The 25,810-nt window shown below is 36.7% G+C and overlaps 2 protein-coding genes and 1 non-coding gene across 4 annotated transcripts; 2 read left to right on the forward strand and 1 right to left on the reverse strand.

The window, feature by feature from the left end:
* The first annotated feature begins 2,585 nt into the window (after positions 1-2,585).
* On the forward strand, positions 2,586-2,692 carry LOC142177791 (small nucleolar RNA R71). The gene has a single exon (XR_012706345.1). It is a non-coding gene; the product is annotated as a small nucleolar RNA R71 (small nucleolar RNA).
* Positions 2,693-18,296: 15,604 nt separating this feature from the next.
* LOC107826954 (acyl-CoA-binding protein-like) lies at positions 18,297-20,891 on the forward strand. Its single transcript, XM_016653997.2, has 4 exons — positions 18,297-18,449; positions 20,290-20,407; positions 20,502-20,564; positions 20,663-20,891. Exons 1-4 carry the CDS (start codon positions 18,438-18,440, stop codon positions 20,737-20,739), a joined length of 270 nt encoding a protein of 89 aa, XP_016509483.1. The 5' UTR covers positions 18,297-18,437; the 3' UTR covers positions 20,740-20,891.
* Positions 20,892-21,511: 620 nt separating this feature from the next.
* LOC107826955 (uncharacterized) lies at positions 21,512-25,254 on the reverse strand. 2 transcript variants are annotated; one of them, XM_016653998.2, is made up of 4 exons: positions 24,336-25,254; positions 22,728-22,783; positions 22,446-22,638; positions 21,512-22,111 (listed from the first exon to the last, which is right to left on the reverse strand). In XM_016653998.2, exons 1-4 carry the CDS (start codon positions 25,065-25,067, stop codon positions 21,758-21,760), a joined length of 1,335 nt encoding a protein of 444 aa, XP_016509484.1. In that variant the 5' UTR covers positions 25,068-25,254; the 3' UTR covers positions 21,512-21,757. The 2 variants fall into 2 exon arrangements, with proteins under 2 accessions (XP_016509484.1, XP_016509485.1); XM_016653999.2 differs by having other exon boundaries at positions 21,512-22,108; positions 24,336-25,208.
* Positions 25,255-25,810: the final 556 nt, after the last annotated feature.

The raw sequence follows: 25,810 nt of genomic DNA on the forward strand, positions 1-25,810 counted from the left end.
ATGTTTGCCTGCTTACTTGAAAGTCATAAATTATTTTAAATCATGAATTAATTATTATAATAATTATTTTTCACCTATTCTTTGTCAAATATTAATTCTTGAATTCCTGCATTAATTGTTATATGTTATTTGAATTATGTGCCTTAATTGTTATTTGGCATTTAGCATATTAAATATTAAACTGCATATTTTCTCTCTGATTTTCATAATAATTTGCTATTTGCTTTTGTTTGTTTCACAATTAAATCATAATTATTGTATGCTTGTTGTCTTATAATTTTATATTAATTGTTGCATTTATTGGGGAAATTTCTTCTATAAGAATTGGTAAATGAATATGTTGAAGGAGCGGGTTGCACGCCGCAACAGAATTAATTATAATGAATATATTGGAGGATCGGGTTGCACGCCGCAACAGACTTATTTAAAAGTCACTATTTGGGGGATCGGATTGTACGTCGCAATAGACTTATTTAAAAGTCAATATATATATACTTAATTAAAAATAATTGTATGAGAGGATTGAAAATGAATATATTGTGAGAGCGGGTTGCACGCTGCAATAGAACTGAATGTGAATATATTGTGAGAGCGGGTTGCACGCTGTAACAGAATTGAATGTGAATATATTGTGAGAGCGGATTTCACGCAGGAACAGGATTGATGGAAATGATAATTGGTTATGACTGCTGAGTTGGCTTCAATTATTATAAATGAGTTACTTGATTTATTTATATTATTGTTGTTGTTACTAATATTGCGTACAGGTAATGTAAGTGACCCGCCTTAACCTCATCACTACTTCGTCGAGGTTAGGCTCAGCACTTACCAGTATATGGGGTTGGTTGTACTGATACTATACTCTGCACTTCTTGTGCAGATTTCGGAGTTGGTCCCAGCGGCGTACCATAGACTTGCTCGGGTTTCAGCTACTAGAGGAGACTTGAGGTATAACTGCACGGCGTCCACAGTTTCTGAAGTCCCCATCTATTTTACTTTAGTTGTGTGTTTATTTTCAGACAGTTTTATCATATTCAGACCTTTATTTGTATTATTCTAAAAGCTCGTGCACTTGTGACACCAATTTTGGGATGGTATTTAGACACTGTTATTTTTATGGATTATTCACTATATTTTAGACTTTACTTCTGCATTTGTTCTTTGTTATTAACAAATTTAAAAATTATTTTAAAAATGGATAATATTATTCTAACGTTGGCTTGCCTAGCAAATGAAATGTTAGGCGCCATCACGGTCCGAAGGGGGGGAATTTCGGATCGTGACACAAATTTATTGAAGCTCCAGAATCACAAAGTGCTTTTTCAAAATACACTCCTCCCAAAGTGCATGGAATGGTAAAACTTCAAGGCTCACCAAGTTTTTGTGGTAGCTTATTTTGAAGTATAGCACTGCATTTTTCAGTAAGCATTACCACAGAAACTTCTTCTAATTTCCTTTTGCTTGACAAAATTTCTTTTAAAAATTTAGCATATGAAGGCATTTGCAACAAAGCATCAGTGAAAGAAATATTAATATGAATCTGTTTCAAGATTTCCAAAAACTTTGCAAATTGACCATCAAGTTTTTCTCGTTTCATTTTTTGTGGAAAAGGAATTGACACAGGTGGGGCAGTCATTTTTTCAGAAATTTTTTCTTCCTTATTCTTTAATTCTTTCTCCTTTAATGGTTCAGATGGTTTTTCTATATTCTTACCTTTGTCTACCTATTGTTCTGTCTGGTTCTTTTCTTGTCTGTCTGCATAAGGTTCATCAAGTTCCTTACCTGACGTTAAAGTGAAGGCCTTAAGTTGCTCATTTGGATTTTTATCTATATTGCTTGGTAAGGGACCTTGAATCTTTTCTGACACAAGAGCCACCAATTGGCTTAACTGAATTTCCAGATTTTTGAGGGATGAATTTTGGCTTTCTATATTTTCATCAGTGACCTTAATATACTTATACAAAAGATCATCAAGACTTGGATGAGCTTGGTGGAGCCTCTGCTGGTATGACCCTGCTTGTTGATATGGTCTTGCTTGCTGATAAGGTCTGTAATTCGGTTGCCCATGATTTTTATTTTGGTATCCCGGCGAGCCCTGCACCTGTTGTTTCCGGAAGCTTTGAGAGTTTTCTGCACCATTTAGGTTACTCCACTGAAATTCTGGATGCTTTTGTGCCATTGGACTCCCAAAAGGATATGGCTTGTAACCGATGACATTAACCTGTTCATTCGTTTGATTGGTTGCTTGACATTCAGGGTTCTGGTGGTTTCCTCTACACATGTCACAAATCTCAGATTGGTTTGATTGTTATGTATTAACCTAAAAAGATTCAAACTTTTGTGCCAAAGAAATAATTTGTTGCGTTAGTGTATTCAAGGCATCAACCTGATTTACCCTAACAGCCTTTTTAATGATTACACGCGCGGATGGCCATTGGATAGCGTTCTCAGAAATTTCATTCAACAGTTGTAATGCTTTCTCTGTGGTTTTTCCCATTACAGAACCTCCTGCAGCTGCATCTATCATATTTCTAGCAGAGGGTTTTAACCCGTGATAGAAAATGTACAATTGCATATGTTCAGGAATGTCATGGTGTGGGCATTTTCTTAACATTTTTTTTAATCTTTTCCAATCTTGATAAACTGACTCAATGTCAGTCTGCAAGAAATTAGATATGTCTTGTCTTAACTTTGTGATTTTAGCAGGGGAAAATATTTGTTTAAAAACTTCTGAGTCATCTAGTTCCATGTCGTAATGGACCCTTGAGGTTAACTTCGCAACCAAGCCTTGGCATTTCCTTTTAAAGAAAAAGAAAATAGCCTTAACTTGATAGCTTCGGGAGGTACTCCATTGTACTTAGAAGTTTCTACAAGTTCTAGAAAATCAATTAAATGACTATGTGGGTCTTCACTTGTATCACCAATGAAGATACAAGATTGTTGAATTGTTTGAATCAGGCCGGTCTTGATTTCAAAGTTGTTGGCTGCCACTGGGGGCTTCCTGATACTAGATTCACAGTTGAAGCGATCAGGTCTAGCATAATCCCTAAGGATTTTGTTTGCTGGCTTTGGCGCCTACTTCATCAAACTGCTCCTCTACATGAACTGGTGGTGGAATCTCCAGTGGATTATTATCATCTTCTAGTTGGTACTCCATTCTGTCACAAGTTATGCTTTGAGAAGATAATGCTTGTCCTTTCCTGCGCAATCGAAGAGATCTTTCAATTTCAGGATCGTAATTAGCCAACTCTTTTGTAGAAGAGCGGGTCATAAACTACTTAAAATTTTGAAAGTAAAAAAATTAAATTTAATTCCCAATGTAGTGCTAGTAATTGATAACTAAACTAAAGAAAATTTCAAAGAGAATATAGATAGTTAGTGAAGAAAAACAAATATCATAATATTGTAGATAATAATACTAGTAATTAGGCTACTAATAAAATAAAAAAATATATATAAATATAATGAAACTAACAATAAAGCGTTAGTAGTAATACTAATAATGAATTGAGATAATAGAGTATTATTAAGTATAAACAAAAGTTATACTAGTGAGTACTAATAGTGATCAGTGAGAATAACACTGTAGAAGTACTAATAATAATGATAAAATATTACAAAAATAATAATAAACAATGATAAGAAAATAATAATATGTAACAACAAACTATATTGAAAATTAGAAAAAGAAGTATGTCGAAGTACTTGCAACGAGAAAAAAAATGATACAACAAGTGATAGTACTAATAATAATTATACTAAATATAATGAAGGAAAGCTAATGATAGCAATAATTGGAAGAAGTACTAATATATTTTTTTAGAGTGCTGTTACGAAAAGAAAACGAAAATATTAATATGATAGTAGTATTTATAGTACTACTTAGTAAATAGTGATAATAATAACATATAACAATAATAAAGTCTCAAATTAGTAACAAAATATTTAATCTGAAGTAGATGTATGCCAATCCTAGGCAACGACGCCAAAAGTTTGACGAGGCCAATGTGTATACGATTTTCCTACTCGTGCTTTGTCAAATTCTAGTATAATTTAGGATATCATCCCACAGAGATTAGAACATCTATGCTACAAACTTTTAATATTTCAACTACTATTTGAGAGAATCAGTTTGATGAAAAGTGAGTGAGGTTTAAAGCTTGTTAATTACTTAAACAAAAATTAAGAACTTTCGGAAGATTTATAATTTACAAGAGTTGGAAATCGTTGAATTCACTTGATAATATATTACAATAAAATCTCAATTTTTACATGTATTTCTCTTAGGAATAATTGCTTATTGCTAATACAATTATATTTAGCTCACTAAGAAGTAGTCAATTAATAGCACTCCGTGAGGTTATGTGATTAATTGTTTAAAACTAGTACGATTAAACCGAAATATTTTTCTTGCTTGAATTGTGCTAAGAGATAGTAAAAACTTCGTGAGAATATTTTTACTAAAAAAAATCAATAATCTTGCCTACAACAATTCCTCTGTGAGAATTAAAACTGAGGCAAGCAAGATTAGGAAGTTGGAAAAATAGATTACTAAAAATTACTCTAACTCTACTAATTATTCATTGGTTATTATCTATCAATTTTGCTTCGTGAGAATTACAAAATCAATATAAGAATAATTTAGAGATAAACTATGTAGAAGTGATAATAATGATTAATTAAAACTATTATTACGGCACACTACAAAGTATAAAAAGAAAGTTTCAAGCCAAGGATGTATTAAATTGAGATAGTATTATAAATATATATATCAAGCTTCATCAACTATCCCAACAAAAGAAGTTACTCCATTACGAAGTAAGAAAAACTAATTTAGGAACAAAGATCTTATGAAGAAATATTATTCTTCTAAAAGAAAGACAACTAGTAGGAAATACTAAAGACAAAAGAGAGAGAGACCGAAAAGTAGTTTTCTCCATTAAGACTCAATGTCTTCTCTTCAAAATTCACACTCTATTTATTGAGTTTTCTTGCCTAAGGTTCTCCATAGTTGTAACTATGGAAATTGTAGGTGCAACTATGACCTTGCCAATTGAGTTTCATTCTGCAAAGGAAAAATCATAGTTTCAACTATAGTTTGCTAGTTGCAACTATGTAATTTACTCCATGATTTCCAATTGCCATTGTCTCAACTATGGTGTTATATTTGCTTCTTAATTCCCGGTTGACTACTCAATTCCCACTCGTTTTTTGCTTCTTTTCTTAAATTTTCATATGCTCTTCCTCCTGCGAAGTATGTTATAAAATATGGGAGAACATGGTATATTTATTCATGTTTTATTTAAAATAGTTAATATTTACATATAAAAATATATGAATAAATTATATCCATCACCGCACTCTGCATTTTCTGACATAGACCTTGAAGTCCCCGTCTATCTTTTCTGTTTTAGTGTTTCTTTCATTCAAACAGTTGTATTTCTATCAGACTATTACTGGTAGTAAATTCTAGAATGCTCGTGAATTGTGACTCCAGATCCGGGTGGTAGTAATTAATACAATTTTGATGTTATTCCGCACTCACTATATTTTATCTTAGCTAAATTTATTGTTATTTACTGAATGGAAATAAGGATTGGTTTAATGATTCTCTAACGTTGGCTTGCCTAGCAAGTGAAATGTTAGGCTCCATCACGATCCCGATGGTGGGAATTCCGGGTCGTGACAAGTTGGTATCAGATCACTAGGTTGCCTAGGTCTCACGATTTACGAGCAAGCTTAGTAGAGTCTGGAGGATCGGTACGGAGTCGTCTGTGCTTATCTTCTATAGGCTATGAAGTTTAGGAACAAATTTCACTTCTATTCTCCTCTGTCGTGCAATGTTGTTTTCTCAATACTGATTGAACTCTTCTACTCTTATTCTCTCGTAGATTGCGAGAACACATACCTCTTCCTCAGCAGAGCAACAGCCAAAGCCTCCAGTGGCAGCTCCTACGTGGGGCAGAGGTCGTGACCAAGGCCTTTCCAGAGGTCGAGGTAGGGTCAGGGCTCAGCCCAGAGCCTGAGCAGTAGCCCCAGCTGTGGAGCCTCAGATAGATCTTGACGAGGAGGTTCCAGCCCAGACTATTCCTGTCGGGCCAGCTCAGGTTCCGGAGGGGTTCATTGCTACTCCAGTACTTCAGAAACGCTTTGGTTCATTTGGTGGACCTTATGGAGAGTGTGGCCCAGACTGGCATATTTCCTATGGCACCAACCATCTCTCAGGATGGGGGAAGAGCCTAGACTCCCACTACTCCTGCTCAGGAGCATATAGCTCCCCAGTATCAGGCTCCAGCAGCTCAGCCAATCAGAGTAGTTCAGCCGGTTGTTGCGGCACAGGCTGGAGATAGGCCAACTATGTCTTCTGAGGCTTTATGGAGATTGGACAGTTTTACCAAGCTCTTCCCAGTTCACTTTAGTGGTTCTACTTCAGAGAATCCCCAGGAGTATCTTAACAGCTGACACGAGGTTCTACGGAACATGGATATTATTTGTTTTGCCAAGAAATGGTGGAGAGATTATTTGTTGACCAGACCAGCTTGGTCGCCTGCTCTTACTTGGGACCAGTTCTCTCAGCTCTTCCTAGAGAAGTTTCTGCCTATCATATTGAGAGAGGAGCATCGCCGTCAGTTTGAGCGACTCTAGCATGGCAGTATGACTGTTACTCAGTATGAGACCCGTTATGTGGATTTGGCCTGTCATGTTATTCTTCTGCTTCCCACTGAGAGAGAGAGGGTGAGGAGGTTTATTGACGGACTTGCTCAACCTATCAGATTGCAGATGTCTAAGGAGACTAGCAGTGAGATTTCTTTTTAGGCGGCTACTAATGTCGCCAGACGAGTCGAGCTGGTTCTTACTCAAGGAGGTCAGGGGTCTGACAAGAAACCTCGTTATTTCGGTGAGTTCAGCGGTGCCTCATCTAGAGGCATGGGTACATTTGGTAGAGGCCATCCTCCCAGGATGTTTCATTCAGCACTCTAGGCATCCCATAGTGCCTCAAGTGGTCGTGGCCCTCAGATACATTATTCCGACCAACTAGCCTACAGTGCACCACCAGCTTCTATTAGTGCACCTCCACTCCAAAGTTATCAGGGTGGTTACTTAGGTCGACAGGGTCAGTTTCAAGGTCAGCAGTCACAGCAGTCGAGGTCATGTTATATATGTTGTGATCCGAGACATATTGCTAGATTTTGCCCTCGGGCAACGGGCGGCTCACAGTATCAGAGTTCTCATGCCATGGTTCTGACACCAATTGCTACACCACTTGCTCAACTAGCTAGAGGCAGGGGTCAGGCAGCCATAGGTAGAGTCCAGACTATTAGAGGTGGAGGTCATTCCGTTAGAGATGGAGACCAACCAGCTAGAGGTCATCCCAGGGACGTAGTTCAGGGTGGTGGGTCCCAGCCCCGATGTTATGCTTTCCTAGCCAGGCCGGAGGCTGAGTCATCTGACGTTGTTATCACAAGTATTGTTTCAGTTTGCAGTAGAGATGCTTCAGTACTAATTGATCAGGGGTCTACTTACTCCTATGTGTCATCCTATTTTGCTTCTCGACATGGTTGATTTTGATGTCATACTGGGTATGGATTGGCTGTCACCTTATCATGTTATATTAGATTGTCACGCCAAGATGGTGACCTTAGCCTTACAGGGGCTTCCTCAATTAGAGTGGAGAGAGACTCTTGGCCATTCTACCAGTAGGGTTATCTCTTATGTGAAGGCTCGGCATATGGTCGAGAAGAGGTGTCTAGCTTATTTGGATTATGTTCGCAATTCTAGTGCGGAGGTTCCTTCCATGGATTCAGTGTCGGTGGTTCGTGAGTTTCCAAAGGTGTTTCCTGCAGACCTGTCGGGGATGCCACCCGACAAGGATATTGATTTCTGCATTGATTTGGCTCTGAGCACTCAGCCCATTTCCATTCCACCATACCGTATGGCCTAGCCGGAACTGAAAGAACTGAAGGAGCAGTTACACGACTTGCTTGATCAGGGATTTATTAGGCGTAGTGTCTTTCCCTGGGGTGCACCAGTGTTATTTGTAAAGAAGAAAAATGGTTCAATACGAATGTGTATAGATTATCGACAGTTGAACAAGGCTACTATCAAGAACAAGTATCCATTACCAAGAATTTATGACTTATTTGATCAGCTTCAGGGTGCCAAGGTGTTTTCAAAGATCGACTTGAGGTCTGGTTACCATCAGTTGAAGATTAGGGCATTTGATGTCCCTAAGATAGCTTTTCGGACTCGGTATAGGCTTTACGAATTCCTAGTTATCTCATTTGGGCTGACAAATGCCCAACAGCATTTATGGATTTGATGAATCAGGTGTTCAAGCCATATTTGGATTATTTTGTGGTTGTATTCATTGATGATATATTGATTTACTCCAGCAGTCGAGAAGAGCATGAGCATCATCTTCGGAGTGTGATTCAGACTTTGAAGAATAATCAATTATATGCCAAATTTTCAAAATGTGAATTTTGGTTAGACTCAGTTGCCATTTTGGGACATGTTGTATCGGCATAGGGTATTCAGGTGGATCCTAAGAAGATTGAGGTAGTTCAGGAATGGCCTAGACCTACATTAGCTATAGAGATCTGTAGTTTCCTGGGTTTGGCGGGCTATTACCGTCGATTTGTGGAGGGTTTTTCATCTATAACAACCCCGTTGACCAAATTGACCCAAAAGGGTGCCCCGTTCAGGTGGTCAGACGATTGTGAAGCGAGCTTTCAGAAGCTCAAGATAGATTTGACTACGGCACTGGTATTGGTGTTACCCACAGGTTCAGGATCTTATATAGTATATTGTGACGCATCTCGTATTGGCCTGGGTGCGGTATTGATGTAGGGTGGCAAGGTTATTGCATATGCTTCGCAACAGCTGAAGGTTCTCGAGAAGAATTACCCTGTTCATGATTTATAACTGGCAGCTATTGTTCACGCGTTGAAAATTTGGAGGCACTATCTTTATGGCATACAATGTGAGGTATTCATGGATCATCGGAGCTTGCAGTATTTGTTCAAGAAGAAGGAACTCAATTTGAGGCAGAGAAGGTGGTTGGAGCTATTGAAATACTATGATATCACCATATTGTATCATCCCGGGAAGGCCAATGTGGTGGCCGATGCTTTTAGTAGAAAGTCAGCTAGTATGGGTAGCCTTGAATATATTCCAGTTTGTGAGAGAGCCCTTGCATTGGCCAATCAGTTCGTGAGGTTGGATGTTTCTGAGCCCAGTCATGTTCTAGCTTGTACAGATGCTCGATTTTCTTTGTTTGAGCGCATCATAGATCGGCAGTATGACGATCCTCATTTGCTTGTCCTTAGAGACATAGTGCGGCACGGTGGTGCCAAGCAGGTTACTGTTGGAGATGATGTAGTTTTAAAGATGCAGGGTCGTATTTGTGTGCCTAATGTGGATGAGCTTCGTGAGTTTATTCTTGAGGAGTCCCACACTTCCCGATATTATATTCATCCGGGCTGCCAAGATGTATCAGGACTTGCGGCAGCATTATTGGTGGAGGCGAATGAAGAAATACATAGTTGCATATGTAGCTCGGTGTCTAAATTTCCAGCAGGTAAAGTGTGAACATCAGAAACTTGGTGGTTTACTTCAGAGGTTAGAGATCCCTGAGTGGAAATAAGAGCGTATTACTATGGATTTCATTGTTGGACTCCCACGGACTCAGAGGAAGTTCAAGGCTATTTGGGTCATTGTGGACAGGCTGACTAAGGCGGCGCATTTCATTCCTGTGGCAGTTACCTATTCCTCGGAGCGGTTGGCAGAGATTTACATCCGCGAGATCGTCCGTCTTCACGGTGTGCCCGTGTATATCATTTCTGATCGAGGTACGCAGTTCACCTTGCACTTCTAGAGAGCCACGTGAGTTGGGTACACGGGTTGAGTTGAGCACAATATTCCATCCTCAGACGAACGGGCAGTCCGAGCGTACTATTCAAATCTTGAAGGATATGCTTCGTGCATGTGTCATAGACTTCGGAGGATTATGGGATCAATTCTTGCCCCTTGCAGAGTTTACCTACAACAACAGTTACTAGTCGAGCATTCAGATGGCTCCCTATGAGGCATTATATGGTAGGCGGTGTCGGTCTCCATTTGGGTGGTTCGAGCCCGGGGAGGCTCGGTTGTTGGGCACAAACTTAGTACAGGATGCCTTGGATAAGGTCAAGATTATTCAGGATCGAATTCGCACAGCTCAGTCTAGGCAGAAGAGTTATGCTGACAGCAGAGTTCGTGATGTTGCATTCATGGTCGAGGAGAGAGTGTTGTTTTGGGTATCACCCATGAAAGGTGTAATGAGGTTCGTAAAGAAGGGAAAGTTGAGCCCTAGGTATATCGGACCTTTTGAGATTCTGAAGAGAGTGAGAGATGTGGCTTACAGACTTGCGTTACCACCTAGTTTAGCAGTTGTTCCTCCGGTATTCCATGTGTCCATGCTTCGAAAGTATCACGGTGATCCACCCCATGTGCTAGATTTCAGCTCTGTCCAGTTGGACAAGGAATTGACTTACGAGGAGGAGCCGGTGGCTATTCTAGCCCGGCAAGTTCGCTAGTTGAGATCAAAGAGTTACCCTTCAATTCAAGTGCAGTAGAGAGGTCAGCCTGTTGAGGCAGCTACTTGGGAGTCCGAGTCAGATATGCCCCACCTTTTCACCAGCACAAGTACTTTTCTATGTTCGTTCGAGGATGAAAGGTTGTTTTAGAGGTGGAGAATGTGATAACCCAAAAGGTCATCTTATATTTTAGAACTCGATTCAGCGCTCTTAAGCCTTAAAAATCTCATTTATACCCTTCTCAATTTTGCGTGGGCTGTCCGGGCATGTTTCCGGAAAGCTTTTATGTTAAAGATTGATGAAAATAAGAATTTTTACCTTAAAAGTTGATTTTAGTTGACTTCGGTCAACATTTTTGGTAAACGGGATCGGATTTGTGTCTTGATGGTCCCGGTAGGTCTGTATCGAAATATGGGACCTGGGCGTATGCCCGAAATCGAATTCGGAGGTCCCTAGCTCGAGTTATGAATTTTTGATAAAAATTAAAAGTCTGAAATTTAATAATTTTTAAAAATTGGTTAATGTTTGGCATTTTTTATACCGGGTTTGTATTTTGGTTTTAGAGCCCGGTATAGGTCCAATATAATAGTTATGACTTATCTGTGAAATTTGGTGAGAAACGAAGTAGGTTAGACGTGATTCGGACGCCCGGTTGTGAAAATAGTAATTTTAAAGCTTTCTTAAAAATTTCATTCGATTTAGTGTTCAATTCGTAGTTCTAGGTGTTATTTTGGCGATTTGATCATGCGATCAAGTTTGTATGATATTTTTAGACTTGTGTGCATGTTTGGTTTGGTGCCCCGAGGGCTCGGATGAGTTTTGGATAGGCTACGGGATATTTTGGACTTAGAAAATCTGGTATTTATCTACAGCAGTTGTTCTGGTATGTCCTTCTTCGCGTTCGCGAAGGTACTCTCGCGAACGCGAAGAGTAAGCTAGTAAGGCTGGAATTTTCTTCTTCACGAATGCGAAGCGATGGGGGCGTTACCCTTCACGAACGCGACCAGCTCATCACGAACGCGTAGTGTTAGGCACTGGCGGGAAGAGTCAGTAATCCTTCATCGCGAACGCGAAGGCTAGGGGAATAGCCTTCGCGAACGCAAGGGAGGACTCGCGAACACGTAAGCTTAGCAACCTAAACCCTTCACGAACTCGACAGTGCCCTCGCAAACGCCATTTGCACTGTCGCCCAGCACTTAAAACAGAATCAAAAACGAGAATTAGCCATTATTTCACATTTTGAAGAACCAAACGGGCTAGAGGCGATTTTCAAGCGGTATTTGCTTCCCCAAAGTGTTGGTAAGTGATTCTAAACCATTTTCTTTCAATTACCCATTACATTTCATGAATTATCAACCAAAAATCTAGAGTTTTCATGGTAGAATTAGGGGTTTTGGGTAGAAACTAGGGATTTCGGAAATTTGGGAATTTAGACCTCAAATTGAGGTCGGATTCCAAAACCAATTATATATCCGGGCTCGGGGGTGAATGGGCAAATGGATTTTGGTCCGAACCTCGGGTTTTGACCAAGCGGGCTCGAGGTCAATTTTTGACTTTTTGGAGCCAAGTTTGGGAAATTTAAATTAATGCAATGTAATTAATTCCTTTAGCATTATTTGATATTATTGAGACGTTTTTTAATAGATACGAGTGATTTGGAGGTGGATTCTAGAGGAAAGGCAGTAATTGAGTATTAAGTGGTCTTCGGAGCGAGGTAAGTGTCGTGGTTAACCCTGACTTGAGGGAATTAGGAACCTCATACTATTTGCTATGTGAAATATATGTGAGCAGCATATATGTGAGGTAACGAGTACTTATGCGCCGCCAAATTATCTATCTTTCCATTTTTCTTCCGTTTATCTTATATTGTCTCTTTCCCGTGCCTAATTGCTACGTGTTTAGACTAGTGTTGTTAAATTGATTGTTCTTATCATGTTCATGGACCTTCTGGTAATAATTGAATATTTATTTCGAATATTGAGATTTATATTGTGGAGCCAAATGTTGAAGTAAGGCTTGTACTTGTTATTCTATCTCCATGTTGTTAATTGCTTATTTCATGATGGTAAGGGAGAGTATTAATGCACGAAGGGTGATGTTGTGCCATATTGTGAGTGTTAATGCACGAAGGGTGATGTCGTGTCATATTGTGAGTGTTAATGCACGAAGGGTGATGCTGTGATGACCCATAATGTCATCTTTAAATTTAATAAGTAATTTTGTGTTCTAAGATCTCTAAAAGCATCATTTATCATTCCTTGACTTGCGTGCGCAGTCCGTAAATTTTTTCCGGAAAATTTTCATGTGAAAAATGAATTAAAATGTGAAATAGAGCTTTAAAACTTAACTGAGTTGACTTTGGTTAATATTTTTAGCAAACTGACTCGGATCAGTGTTTTGACAGTTCTGGTAGCTCCGTATCGTGATTTGGTACTTGGGCGTATGCCTGGAATTTAATTTGGAAGTCCCTAGCTCAAGTTATGACCATTTAATGAAACTAGCAATTTAAAGGCTAAAGATTCAAGTTTGACCACGGGGTTGACTTTTTTATATCAGAGCCGGAATCCGATTCTGGAAATTTGAACAGTTTTGTTATGTCATTTATGACTTGTGCGCCAAATTTGAATTCATTCCGGATTCATTTAATAGTTTTTGGCACGAGATTTGCAAATTGAAAAGTTTAAAACTCAAAGTTCGAATCGGGGTGTGAATTGTAATTTCAGTGTTCTTTGACGTGATTTTAGACCCCGAGTCAGTTCGTATTATGTTACGGGACTTGTTGGTATATTCGAGGGGGGTCCCGAGTACCCCGAGAGTGAAACGGATCAAAATCGGAACAAGAATTGGACTTAAGCAAAATCTGAAATTTTGAGTTCTAGTATAATCGCACCTGCGGAATTTTGACCGCAGCTGCGAGCTCGCAGATGCGGTCTTCGCAGGTGCGGCCCTTTTGCGCAGATGCGGACGTCTCAGGTGCGACATTTTTGTCTGCAGATGCGGAACCTCACCTATGCGGCCCTTAAGGTAGATCTGTCGGCGTTCAGAGAACTTGAAGTCCCCGTCTATCTTTTCTATTTTACTGTTTATTTCATTCAAACAGTTGTATTTCTCTCAGACAATTACTGGTTGTAAATTCTAGAATGCTAGTGAATTGTGACTCCAGATCCAGGTGGTAGTAGTTAATACAATCTTGATGTTATTCCGCACTCACTATATTTTATCTTAGCTAAATTTATTGTTATTTACTGAATAGGAATAAGGATTGGTTTAATGATTCTCTAACGTTAGTTTGCCTAGCAAGTAAAATGTTAGGCGCTAGTACGGTCTCGACGGTGGAAATTTTGGGTCGTGACAGCGGGCACACAAGGTTAGATAGTATTAGGAATGAAGTTATTCGAGACAAGGTGGGTGTGGCCCCAATTGAGGACAAGATGCGGGAAGCGAGGCTTCGATGGTTTGGACATGTGAGGAGGTGGAGCACAGACGCTCCGGTAAGGAAGTGTGAGAGGTTGACATTGGAAGGCCCAATGAGAGGTAGAGGTAGGCCAAAGAAGAATTGGGGTGAGGTGATTAGGCAAGACATGCTGCAGCTTCAGCTGACCGAGGACATGACCCTTGATAGAAAGGTGTGAAAGTCGAAGATTAGGGTAGTAGGGTAGTTAGTTTAGTGTTCTCCTTGTCATACCGGTAGTATTAGCATGTACTTTAGTATTCTATTGACATTAGATTTCTATGACTACCAGTCATTTCTTTCACTGCGGTCACCTGATTATTTAGTTGTTAATTGTGCTACTTTTACATGGCTTCTCACTGTTGCACTTCTTGTTTTTCTCTTCTTTAATATGGTGCTTATGCTTCTCTGAGCTGAGGGTCTATTGGAAACAGTCTCTCTATCTCCACAAGGTAAGGGAAGGCTGCGTACACACTACCCTCCCCAGACCCCACTATGTGAGATTATACTGAGGTTTTTGTTGTTGTTGTTCCCCATATTTCAACTTCTTAATTACAAATCAATGGTATTTTGTCACCCATACTATTGTACAAAGGATGTATTTCAAATTTTCAATTTGTATGATTTATATGAGATAAAATATTTATTGATTTTAAATTCCTAAATATTAGAATTTCTTACCTATTTTAATAAGATAGATTTATATGCAAAATTTTAATTGATTTCAAAGTCCTAAATATTAGGAAACTAACCTAAATACAATTTTGTTCATTGTAAAATTTATTTTTAAAGGATAAAAAGGCAAACGATATTTCGCTAAAATTTTCGTACTTTTAATATAGTATAGAAGATTATTATTATTAGGGAAACTACCAGCTATGTCCATTTATAAGTAGCTTATTATAAAAATTGGCCAATTCATAAAATATTACTAATATTAGCCAATTAGCTATTTGTAGCAAAAATAAAAAGGTTAAATATTTGCTTTATTTTGAATGGGTGTTATTAGAATAGATTAGGTACATCTTAAGGAGTTTGAGTATCAGTTTTGGGATGATTTGGCGGAGTTTTGAGGTGATTTGAATTGAAAACTCGAAGTAGAAGATGAAACCTGAAAAACAATGATGTGTATCATTTGTGTATCACATATGTATCATATATGTATCAAATGTGTATCACATGTATTCCTCTGTGTGTGATACACATGTGATACATGTGTCGCATAAGAATTTTTTTAACTCGATTTTAACTAACAATTTTGATACCAAACCAGTCTAAATCACCTCCAATCTTCCTCAAAATTTGTATATTGACTCATCTATATGTCTTTCAATGAATTTCAACCATACACATTGAAAAAGGTCCTTTTTGATCACCTTGTTTGCTAACTCATCCATGAAATTTATTTCCGTCTTTTATCTAATATTGTTGATCACGCTTAAAAATATGGGAGAAAATATTTTTGTGTGACTTTTGGAGAGAAAGAACCTTATTTTTTTGGGGTTTTAATTTTTGTATGTGCTTTTCTAGTTTTAGTAAGCCTATGATTAATGGCTAGAGATTGGTAAGTTGGAATTTTTTGGAATATTTTTGTAAGATTCCCTTATTATTATCTATACTATATTAAAAGTACGAAGGCTCTTAGCAAAAAGTCATTTTTACCCTTTTAAAATAGAGTTCGTACTAAACAAAATAGTTATTTGATTATTTTTCTAATATTTATGACATAGTCAATTAATTATTTTTCTAATATTTAGGACTTTAATAATTTTCTAATATTTAGGACTTCTATATCAACTAAGTTTTCTATATTGAAGTTTTTTCTTATTTTAATTATGTAGTATACCATATTTGCAAAAAAAAAAAAAATTTAATAACACGTAATACATAAAAATCTCATTTTAAGGTTTAGAAGCTTTAGAAAATATTGCAAATACACCTTAGTTAGGAGAAAAGAAATTTAAAAAAATTACAAGTAGAGAAAAAAAGATTGATTAAAAAGGGGATATTTCATAGCTAACAAACTTAACAACTTGTTTGGATGGTTGTTATGTATCATTTCATAATGTATCGTATAGTATTGTATTGTTTTGATGTATACAATGTTTGGATAAATTGTATTATTTTTCGTCGTTTTATGGCATCATGCACCAACAATATGAAGAATAAATTTATAATATTATAGGAAAAAAGTAAGGTACGAGGTAGAATTATTATATAAAAAGATAGGGTAAAGGATAAAATAAAATTATTTAATAATATGGAAGGGCAAGATGAGAGAAAAAACTAAGGGAATGACACGACCACACCAAATCGGTCGTTCCATAAAATAGCACTTTTCGTCGTTACGTAACGACGGATTTAACAATACGATACAATAAAATTTAAGTAACAAAAAAAATTATATTTAAAATAATAATACGATACAATATAACAGGTAACAACCATCAAAACAAGATTTAAGAGTCTTTTTGTTCTGTTAACTTTTTTGTAAAGATTGATTCTTTGGAAATTCAGTCTTTTAGAAAAAGTTAACAATTACATAATGCAATTTGGCATTATGTTCTTCTAATAAGCTACTAAAATATTAACATATAATCCAGTACTCTAATTTATTATTAAAAACATTAATGGATATAATTATTTGTAAGTTGTTAATCACTAACATTAATTATTAAGTAATAAGTTTCATAATGCACATATATGAAAATATTGTTATCAAACAAAATAATGTAAAAAAACAAGATTTGAAGAGAGCCTTGAAGAGGAGTCGAACCTCCGTGCTATTTAGCATGATATTTTGAGCTTCGTGTGCATTAAAATAGAAGAATTTTCATATAAAATATTTTATCGAATTCACTTTCATGACACGATGTTAGTGTTCTCAACTTCTAAAATATAATTAATGAATAGAGTTATTTGACGAGTCATGTGGTAAATAATGAATTTTTATGATCTTTAAAGTTTTACACATGATTGCACAAGAATTGTGAGACGAGCCCGTGCTTAAGGCAGTGGGCCCATAACAAGTGTTCGTCCGCGCGCTTGAGGTATAAGCTTGCAAAGACAAGAGCCCACACATAAATTCAAGAATATCTTACGAGTGTCTCCAATTTTGCCTACTCTTTATTTGACAAGTACAAATAAAAGTGATTAGTAAAAGCCAAATAAAAAGATTCAAAACTGATATATTCATTAATTTTTACTTTTTGAATCCTTCATTGAATATTTTTGGAAGTCTTGATATTATAAATTTTAAAAGGAATCGAGATTTTAATGTATATAAATTATTTCTTATTTGAATATTATAAAATTATCATAATTCTTTTTATATTATAACATGACTATAATTCATTCAATATTATCGTTGAACTCTTTAATTACCTTCTTAAATAATACTTTTTACTTCATTAGTTTTTTGTGTAATATTTTAAAATGATACTTAATAATCAAAATAAATAACAAACAAATAATTAAGAACATAAAAGATAAAGATAGAGGGAGCCAAAGAGAAAGAAATAAGATAATCGGATAAGTCATATTTTTTCATTTATCGAAACAACTAAATAGGATAAATATTCATCATTTTTTAGGAATTTATATTTTCTAATTTTATTTTATAATGCAAATATATTATTTAATATTTAGATAATTTCTTAATAAGATCTACCCGCAAAGCGCCGTACCCTAAATTAGTTATTATATAGATTAGGCATACGACTGAACCAAGAACATGCTATGGACAGAGGCGGACCTACATTGCGGGTTCAGGGGTCACGGGACCTCGTTAGCCTCGACAAATACTTTGTATATATATGTCATATATATCTATACATATATAGATGGAACCCTTAAATAATAGCAAATTACTTTATTTTTATATTTATCTTTTTTTTAATTCAATTATTGTTTAACACTAACACATAACAGTCAACTTCATTAATTTTTCTTTTTCAAATTCCTCCCTTAAATTAAAAGCCTCAAATTGTAATTTATCGCTCCACAAATAGAAAAATGTCAATTCTTTTGTCACAACTTTCTTTTTGTTTATACTTAGATGATAAGTCATCATAATCATTAAGTTTTCAAAATATTGAACGCTAAATTTTATCGCTAGTAATTAGTATACAATGATGATCCCGTCGTGCTCAGATCTTGGGTCCGCCTCAGGCTATGGACCTCACATAATAGCATTAGGTCCACACCCACTGATCTGGCTAGTAAGTGACCCAACTTCAACGGTCTAACCTACACGCCACTTTGTATAGATTATCACAATCGAATATTACGTTATTTCCTATGCTCATACTTCACTATATATAGCCACCCTCATCTTCGTCACAATCACAATCACACAAACTCTTCTTCTCCCATTCTCTTGCGTAGTTATCAAGCAAATTAGATCAGACATGGGTTTGAAGGTAAAATGTCTTTAAAGTTTAAATCCTTTATATTCCGTTTCCACTTTTATTTTAATTGGTTTGCTATTTTCGTGATTTGATAGATCTGTAGTTTTGCTGGTCCGTTATGCTATTCTTGTGAGGACGTCTTGTCAATTAAAAAGCCCCTGACATAATGATTGGACGGTTATTACATAGTTGAAATTTCTGTGGTTGGGTTGATCTGTTGATTATTGACGTTCAAGAATTTTCGTTTAGCATATCCTACACTGGTTCAGATTAAACACTAGTCTAGGGTGATGTGTTTATGCTATACTATACATCAAGATTTAAGCACCTAATTAGATAAAAAGAGTTGGATGCAATGGCAGATGAGCCGTGACTTGTCATAGGAATTTGTCCACTACATGTTTGGCCTTCCATATATTGATGTATTGTCTCCGGCACAGAAGTAGTCCACAATTTCAATGATCTTTTGAAGATTTCATCTGATGAGAGTGTTTTTTCTTTTGGTTTTTGAGATAGTTGATATTATTGGCTATATATGGTGTATCTTTTGTGATGAGTAAAGCCAGGGAGCACCATTTAGTTAAATATGAATGGTAAGGAACTACTAATTCGTGTGCAGTTAGAGCCATCACAATGTTAGTAATGAACAAATTATTGTTTCTTGAATACATGGACCAACTTCTGTGTAAATAATTTAACAGAAGTTGAAGGCTTCCTCTTTCTTTACCATCCTATTTTATCAGATTGCCTAGTCTGGGTACTAGTTTACATTCAGTTGTCTAAAACCTATCATTTCCCCTCCGTGCTTCATTAAATTGGGTAAAGAAAATGGAAGAAAGGCCCAAGTTATGTTCAGCCTGGATTTGAATTCTTTCTGCTGTTCATGGCCTAGTGGCTGTAATTTTGCCCGTCCTATTTATAAGTGGCTAGAAGAATTGTTGGTTGCCCAATTGCTTAGCACTAAAAGGATTCCTATTGCCACCAAGTATATAGGCTACTAAGAGCATTGGCGGAGCCACATGTATTCAAAGGGTGTCAAGTCACACCTCTTTCATGGGAAATTACATTGTGTAGCTAGGTAAAAGTTTTTTTTTGTATATACTATACATTGATTCCCCTTAACTTTTCCGTAAGTTTACTTCTTTATATTTTGACCCCCCTAGTGAAAATTCTGGCTCTGCCACTGTCTGAGATGTACACTAGCCAAAACTTCAGTAATGAAAGATTGAAATTTTAGAACTAGATTGTGGCTGAATGATTGGGTAACAGACGGAACAGAGCAGTAAACAAAAATATGAGTGTCATAAGAATTTCTCATGTTATCTAAAGGTTATTTCTGGTTCTTCATTGTGGTTTGTAAATAGTAGCATTTGAAGAATTGAACGATAAAACATAGATCACAGTCAAATTTGCTCTAATTGTAACATGTTGGAAGCAAAAGTTTGGCCAAGGGGGTCTTTACAATGTTGAGGAATGAATGTATTATTTGTGCCTCTCTTGACTCTATTATTTGTGCCTCTCTTGACTACTAACAGTTTGCAGATATTCTTTGGACTAACTATGAACGAATTTAAACATATGTATTTGAATAGCAAACTCTTCATAGATGCCGTTAAAGCACTCAATTTGTATCATAGATTTCCATAAATTCGGTTTCGGCGTTAGAGCTGTTGATATAGATTTTTTTGTTAGTTGCGCTCCCATTTGATTGAACCACCAACTATGTTCGTCTCCACTATTATGGTGGAGTCACGTCCTGATTTTATCATTAGGAAAGTATACCTGGAAGATAAAACTTTGCATCTACTGCTAGGCAGTAGCCATACGATTTGCTGAAACATTTGGGTTTCAGGAGGATTTTGAAGAGCACGCTGAGTTGGCTAAGACATTGCCAGAGAGTACTTCCAATGAGAACAAGCTTATTCTTTACGGGCTTTACAAGCAAGCCACTGTTGGCAATGTCGACACAAGTGAGTATTATGTCTTGAGTATATGCACTTACTGCTCTTCATGTCTCGAGCTAGCTATGTAATGTTCTTACATCCATTGTATATTGATGGGCAGGCCGTCCTGGTATTTTCAACATGAGGGACAGAGCAAAGTGGGATGCATGGAAGGCTGTTGAAGGTATGTGATCTGTGGTGTTGTTCAGGTTGAATTCATTTTTCTTGGCTGAAACTTGCCTTCACTTCATTCAACTGAACACACTTTTATATCTATGGCAGGAAAATCCAAGGACGAAGCTATGAACGACTACATCACCAAGGTGAAACAGTTGAAGGAAGAAGCTGCTTCAGCATAAGCTCTATCATCTTTTGTTGCTAAATTGTTGTTGGACTATGTAATCTTATTTACCAATGGCTTGCCTAATGTTGCTTTTCCAAGAATGCTACTATTATTTATGTTTGAACCTTCTATCAATAAACCAAAAAAGAAGTTTGAACTTGGTTGAAACCTGATTGAACTGCTCCTAAAATTTTCAGAGTAGCTATTACCCCTTGTTTGATTATCCACTAGTTCTACTTCTTTATTCATTAAACTCATTTCCACCAGCTTTAAATGTCAGACGACGAATAGTTGTATATTTTCGGTCAACGTTTACGAATATCTTAAAATTCATCTGTTATTGGTTGTATAACCGCAAGGAATTCATATGATGTCAAGAAAACTTTGAAGACCTATTTGAACATAAAACCATTTACCACAGAATTAACCTTTTGCCAAAATGCAAACATCTTCCAATTGAAGATTTTATTAAAAGCTTGTTGCTTCGTAGTCTATTAGACTATTACATAGGGAGATGAGAAAAGGAAAACAGTGCAAGAATTGAACTCACTTATCAGTGCCACTAGTTGTTGGTAGTTTCATAAACTCCTATAAGTGCCACTAGCTGTTGGTAGTTCAGAGAGAATTGAGCTACTGTATTTATTTCTCTTTCCCCTAGTCCACAACCATTTAATGTTTGTCAGATTTCAGAAGACATTTATCCAGTTGCCTAGGACCATACCATCTCTTTCAAGCTAGAACAATAAGACCAGGACCAAGAAAACTAGTAAATGATTAAGCATCCAGATCAGGAATAGTAACATCCATCAATAATTCTGTAAAAATAAATCTTCATGCCATACTCTTTGCTAGTTAGCACTAATAGTTTGGGCTCATAGCCCTCATTGTGCATATTCTGTCTCTGACCATTCTTGATATTTCTTGTTAACAGAAAGGAGCTATACACCATTTCAATAAGATGGATGACAAATTCATCAAAAGCGAAACTATATTTTTGAATCATGATTTCACTTGCACCGTTAACACATTAACACCTATTGAACAAAAGGATATCTAGATATATAATAATCCCTTACACGAGCAGCACCATCGCGGGAAAGGATTCCCTCAAGATCCCCAATAATTCTTGCCAGCCATATCTCTAAATTCCGTTGGATTTCTTTTAAGTTGTTACGGATGGAGTCAAAGGATCGCTTAGTAGCTAGTTGGGCTTGACCTTCAAATTCATCCCCATAATAACTCTTTCCGCTGTCCGTTTGTAGCACCATTAGCTTCTGACCAGTTTCAGATGCACGCTGCTGGAGTCGAAATGCTTCAAGCAAAAATTCTGTCTGTCTTTGGGTCCGAAACTCAGGACTCAGATTGGGTTCACTAGGATCGCTGGCCTGCTGTTATGAGGATTATCATTATCAGCAGTATGCTTATGTAAGGCCTAGTGTTGTGCGAGCTAAGAGTATAAACCGACATCTAAATATTTGAATCAGCACATGTAATCAAGACTAGTTTATTCCCTTCTTTCAACAAGTCCAATAAATAAATCTTATAGATGCATGAGGTAATCCATTTCACCAAAAAAGGAAGTGTTATACGTATTTCTTGATCTCGATTTCTTTGCAAGAAAGAAACACCATATTGTCCAATCTCAGAGAAACCTAAGCATGCATGCAATAAGCTTTGAAATCGATCTACTAAAATTTTCAGCAATAAGCTTGCCATAATTACCATTCTTCTGCATAGATCATCGATCTTGCCAGCAAGAGCTTGGTATCTCTTGACCTGCTTTCGCGTTGATGATGGTACCTTAGATAGATCTGTCTTCCCAATCCTTTCCAAATTCAGTAGCTCCTGCTCAAGTAACTTTAATTTGGAGGAGACTCCTGTTGATTCACCATCTATCTTCCAAGGGGCCTCCCTTCTGAGAAAGCAAAAAGTGATAACCCTTGTTAGTTGCTTCAACCTCAAAATGCAAACGTCTAACCATGTCTCTAAACACAGAATGTTTACCTTGCTACAAAATGCTTTAAATGGTGAAGTGAATCGGCAGAATCATACTGCATATCCTGCATTAAGAAAACACATTTTATTAAGACCCAATGATAATTCCCGCCAAACTACCAAGCTGGTTATCTACTAAGATAGTGAAATGCTTCAAGTTTCCTCAGGGACCAAATAAATGAAAAGCTCGCCAGTACCAGGGTTAAGAAAATTCAGATCTATCAAAGGGTTTCATTCTTAGGAATCAAAAAATGGAAGGCACAAATAGACTGTGAGATCTACCTAGTCCAGACTTGGCACATTCACCTAGTATAGGTAAAAACGTTTCAGTAATTAGTTATGAATGGCAGCCCGGTGGAGTTAAAGTTTCATTGGAGGAACTAGTTTAAATCGATAATATAAACTATTACATTACACAAGATGACGTTGAAGTTAGAGAGAAAATAAAGTCCAGAGAGAGACGAGGACAAGATACAGCTAGCAACAAGAAAGGGAAAGGACATCTTTCCATTGAGGTTGATGAATCTTAAACAGATATATTAACAGATCAACTAGATGTTGACTGATAACAGCCCATCCTTTGCTGATATAAGGATCCATTTTAACCAGATCACTGTTCAACTTTCCAACCAAAGGGAAAGGACATCTTTCCATTGAAGTTTCTGGAGCTAATCTGTGTACATCATTTTGAGCTTCCTGCATACCCAGCCTTCATCGAAATATTTAACAAAAGGGGACCATTCTTGAAGCCATAATTGCAAAACTCCAATAGGACAAAAAAAGGTGAAAGAAGAAAAGTACGAAACAATGACCTGGTTTTCAAGCAGTGGTCCAAAACACCAGTATAGGGTGAAAACAATGAACAGTTAAGGTGAGTTTCATCTTTTGTAAAACAGAACCATATCCTGGGAAGTTTGAAGTTCAGTAGACACCAAAAAGATAAAGCCATTCAAAATTATGGATAACAATGACATGAGTCTCAACAAAAAAGACAACGCATAAGACAAGTAGGAGAGGTAACTGAGTACACTAAACTACAGATTTCATTAATAAGCATCTCAGACTGTAATCATCATACAATTCAATTTGAATTTGCCGCTGAACTTTCATTTCAGCTTTTATCATAAAGGATTAAACTATGGACAACTGAATGTTCCTCTGAAATTTTCAGGTATTTGGAAAAGGGTATAGAACTTCACCAAGAACTCTTTACTTACTACTGCAACGTTGGTCAATACTTCAGCCACATTCTAATTTAATTTCTTTAACTTAATTTTCTTCATCCTAAATGCCTCTGGCTAATTTGGTTCATCAGATATCATATACAAAAAGAAAAAAGAAAAAAAAGGAATGATGAACGAAAAAGAGTTGAAGAAAGCATGAAGATGGTAATTTAATCTAATCCTTGTAGTACCATCCTAGTCAAATAAAAGAAGCACCTTTTTCTTTTCAAAGTAGCACCATGGAAAACCAAAATATAAGACAAACACAAAGGAGACAAACTTAGTCCTATTTTTTTCTACATGAAGATCATTCTAGCAAGGACTTTGTGGTTTTTAACCACATTATGAAAGCACCATAACCCCAAATAATAATCCTCAAATGAATGAATCATACCTGCTGCCAAGGACTAGCTTTTTCAGCCCAAAACTTAGAAGCAGAATTTAAGTATTCTGAATTGAATCCATTACTCTGTCCATAAACACCACTCATTTGCTCAGAATTAGGAATCCCATTACTCAAGTAACACTCTTCCATCCCTACCCCTAAATCCATCCCTTCTGATATCCCAACCTTCCCAAACCTCAAACCCATTTCAGCATAGCAATCCCCAACACCCTCACCAACATCTCCACTCGTACTATTTTCCATCTCACAACAACCCCTTCTACTCATAAAGTTCAACATTTCATCCCTTTCACTGATCTCCCTTTTCAGCTCCTCAATATTAACCCTTAACTCACCTTCCACTTTCTCAAACTCCTCAACTCTCCCTCTTAACTTTTCAATCTCATCAGCACACTCATCAATCTGCTGCAAAAGCCTCTTCTCTTCTTGCTGCCAAGCATGTCTATGACTTGCAAAGATCTCCACAACTCTTGCATTTGCCTTTGAATCCTCTTTTCTACGAGAGAGTAACTGCTTTAGCTGCTCTTCTGTCTCAATGAGCTGAAAAGTTAGCTCCTTGCTGCGGTTCTGAAGTCTTGGAATCAAAGAAATTGCATTCTTAGGTAAAAAACCAAGAAAGATTGTGAAACTGAGACCCAAATAGGAGGACAAGAACTTCTCCAAGTGTTTATGGTTGATAGGGGAAATGGGTTTTTCTTGTTCTTGTTCATGTGCCGCCATTACTGCCAAGAAAGTTGTCTTCAGTGTGTGGGGGGAGTTTTTGAGGTTGCTTTTTGGGTTCACCTTTTCTGATTTGGTTTGGTTTTTTGGTGATTTCTATTCAAAAGTCCCTTTTGGTTTGAGCTCCCCACCATGTGACTTCTTGTAATTGTGGTCTCTTTGCTAGTTAGTCCTTTTCCTTGTTTTTGTAAATTTGTGATAAATGATTTTTGGGATTTAAGTGAAAAGAAGAAAGAGAGATGTTAAACTCTTCAACAAACTCCAATCAAAGCCAAGTGACTTTTCATTTCCAAATATGTGGATTTAGAAATTTTCTTTCAGGTAAAATGGCAATAAGTTTAATCGGATTTTAGTATTCATCTTCTTGATGGGTAGCCTTCTTTTGATAAACGACGAGTTGAAAGAAATACTGAAATACTACAAGTTTCTTGCTCAATTGTAATAGTATCTCCACCCAAGACCTTACATAAAAAAATTTAAAAATAAATATTTATCGCATGTTTAAAGTTAAATATGAACTTCTTATTATCACTTTAGTTTGTGACTCTTAAGATCAAATGATTATAAAAAACGGTGAATTCTAATACGTTATTTGTCATATCCTATAAGAGCATACATGTGTACTATTTACTAGTTGTCAAAAACAAAAGTTTAAACGTTGACGGGTTTGTTAGAAAAAGGAAATTAAGAAAATCTCTTACTTTGTTTTTTCCCTCAGAAAATCTCTTACCTTTCAAGGCGTT

Source organism: Nicotiana tabacum, chromosome 23 (genome assembly GCF_000715075.1).
Source record: "Nicotiana tabacum cultivar K326 chromosome 23, ASM71507v2, whole genome shotgun sequence".
NCBI lineage: Eukaryota > Viridiplantae > Streptophyta > Magnoliopsida > Solanales > Solanaceae > Nicotiana > Nicotiana tabacum.

What these genes read in the sequence shown, in the direction of transcription:
- LOC107826954 (XM_016653997.2), top strand. An exon ending in TGTTGGCAATGTCGACACAA is followed by an intron (nt 20,408 to 20,501) that starts GTGAGTATTATG and finishes ATTGATGGGCAG; the next exon opens with GCCGTCCTGGTATTTTCAAC. An exon ending in TGCATGGAAGGCTGTTGAAG is followed by an intron (nt 20,565 to 20,662) that starts GTATGTGATCTG and finishes TATCTATGGCAG; the next exon opens with GAAAATCCAAGGACGAAGCT.
- LOC107826955 (XM_016653998.2), bottom strand. Translation starts at nt 25,067, where the DNA reads ATGGCGGCACATGAACAAGAACAAGAAAAACCCATTTCCCCTATCAAC. An exon ending in TTAAAGCATTTTGTAGCAAG is followed by an intron (nt 22,639 to 22,727) that starts GTAAACATTCTG and finishes TTGCTTTCTCAG; the next exon opens with AAGGGAGGCCCCTTGGAAGA. An exon ending in ATGATCTATGCAGAAGAATG is followed by an intron (nt 22,112 to 22,445) that starts GTAATTATGGCA and finishes TCCTCATAACAG; the next exon opens with CAGGCCAGCGATCCTAGTGA.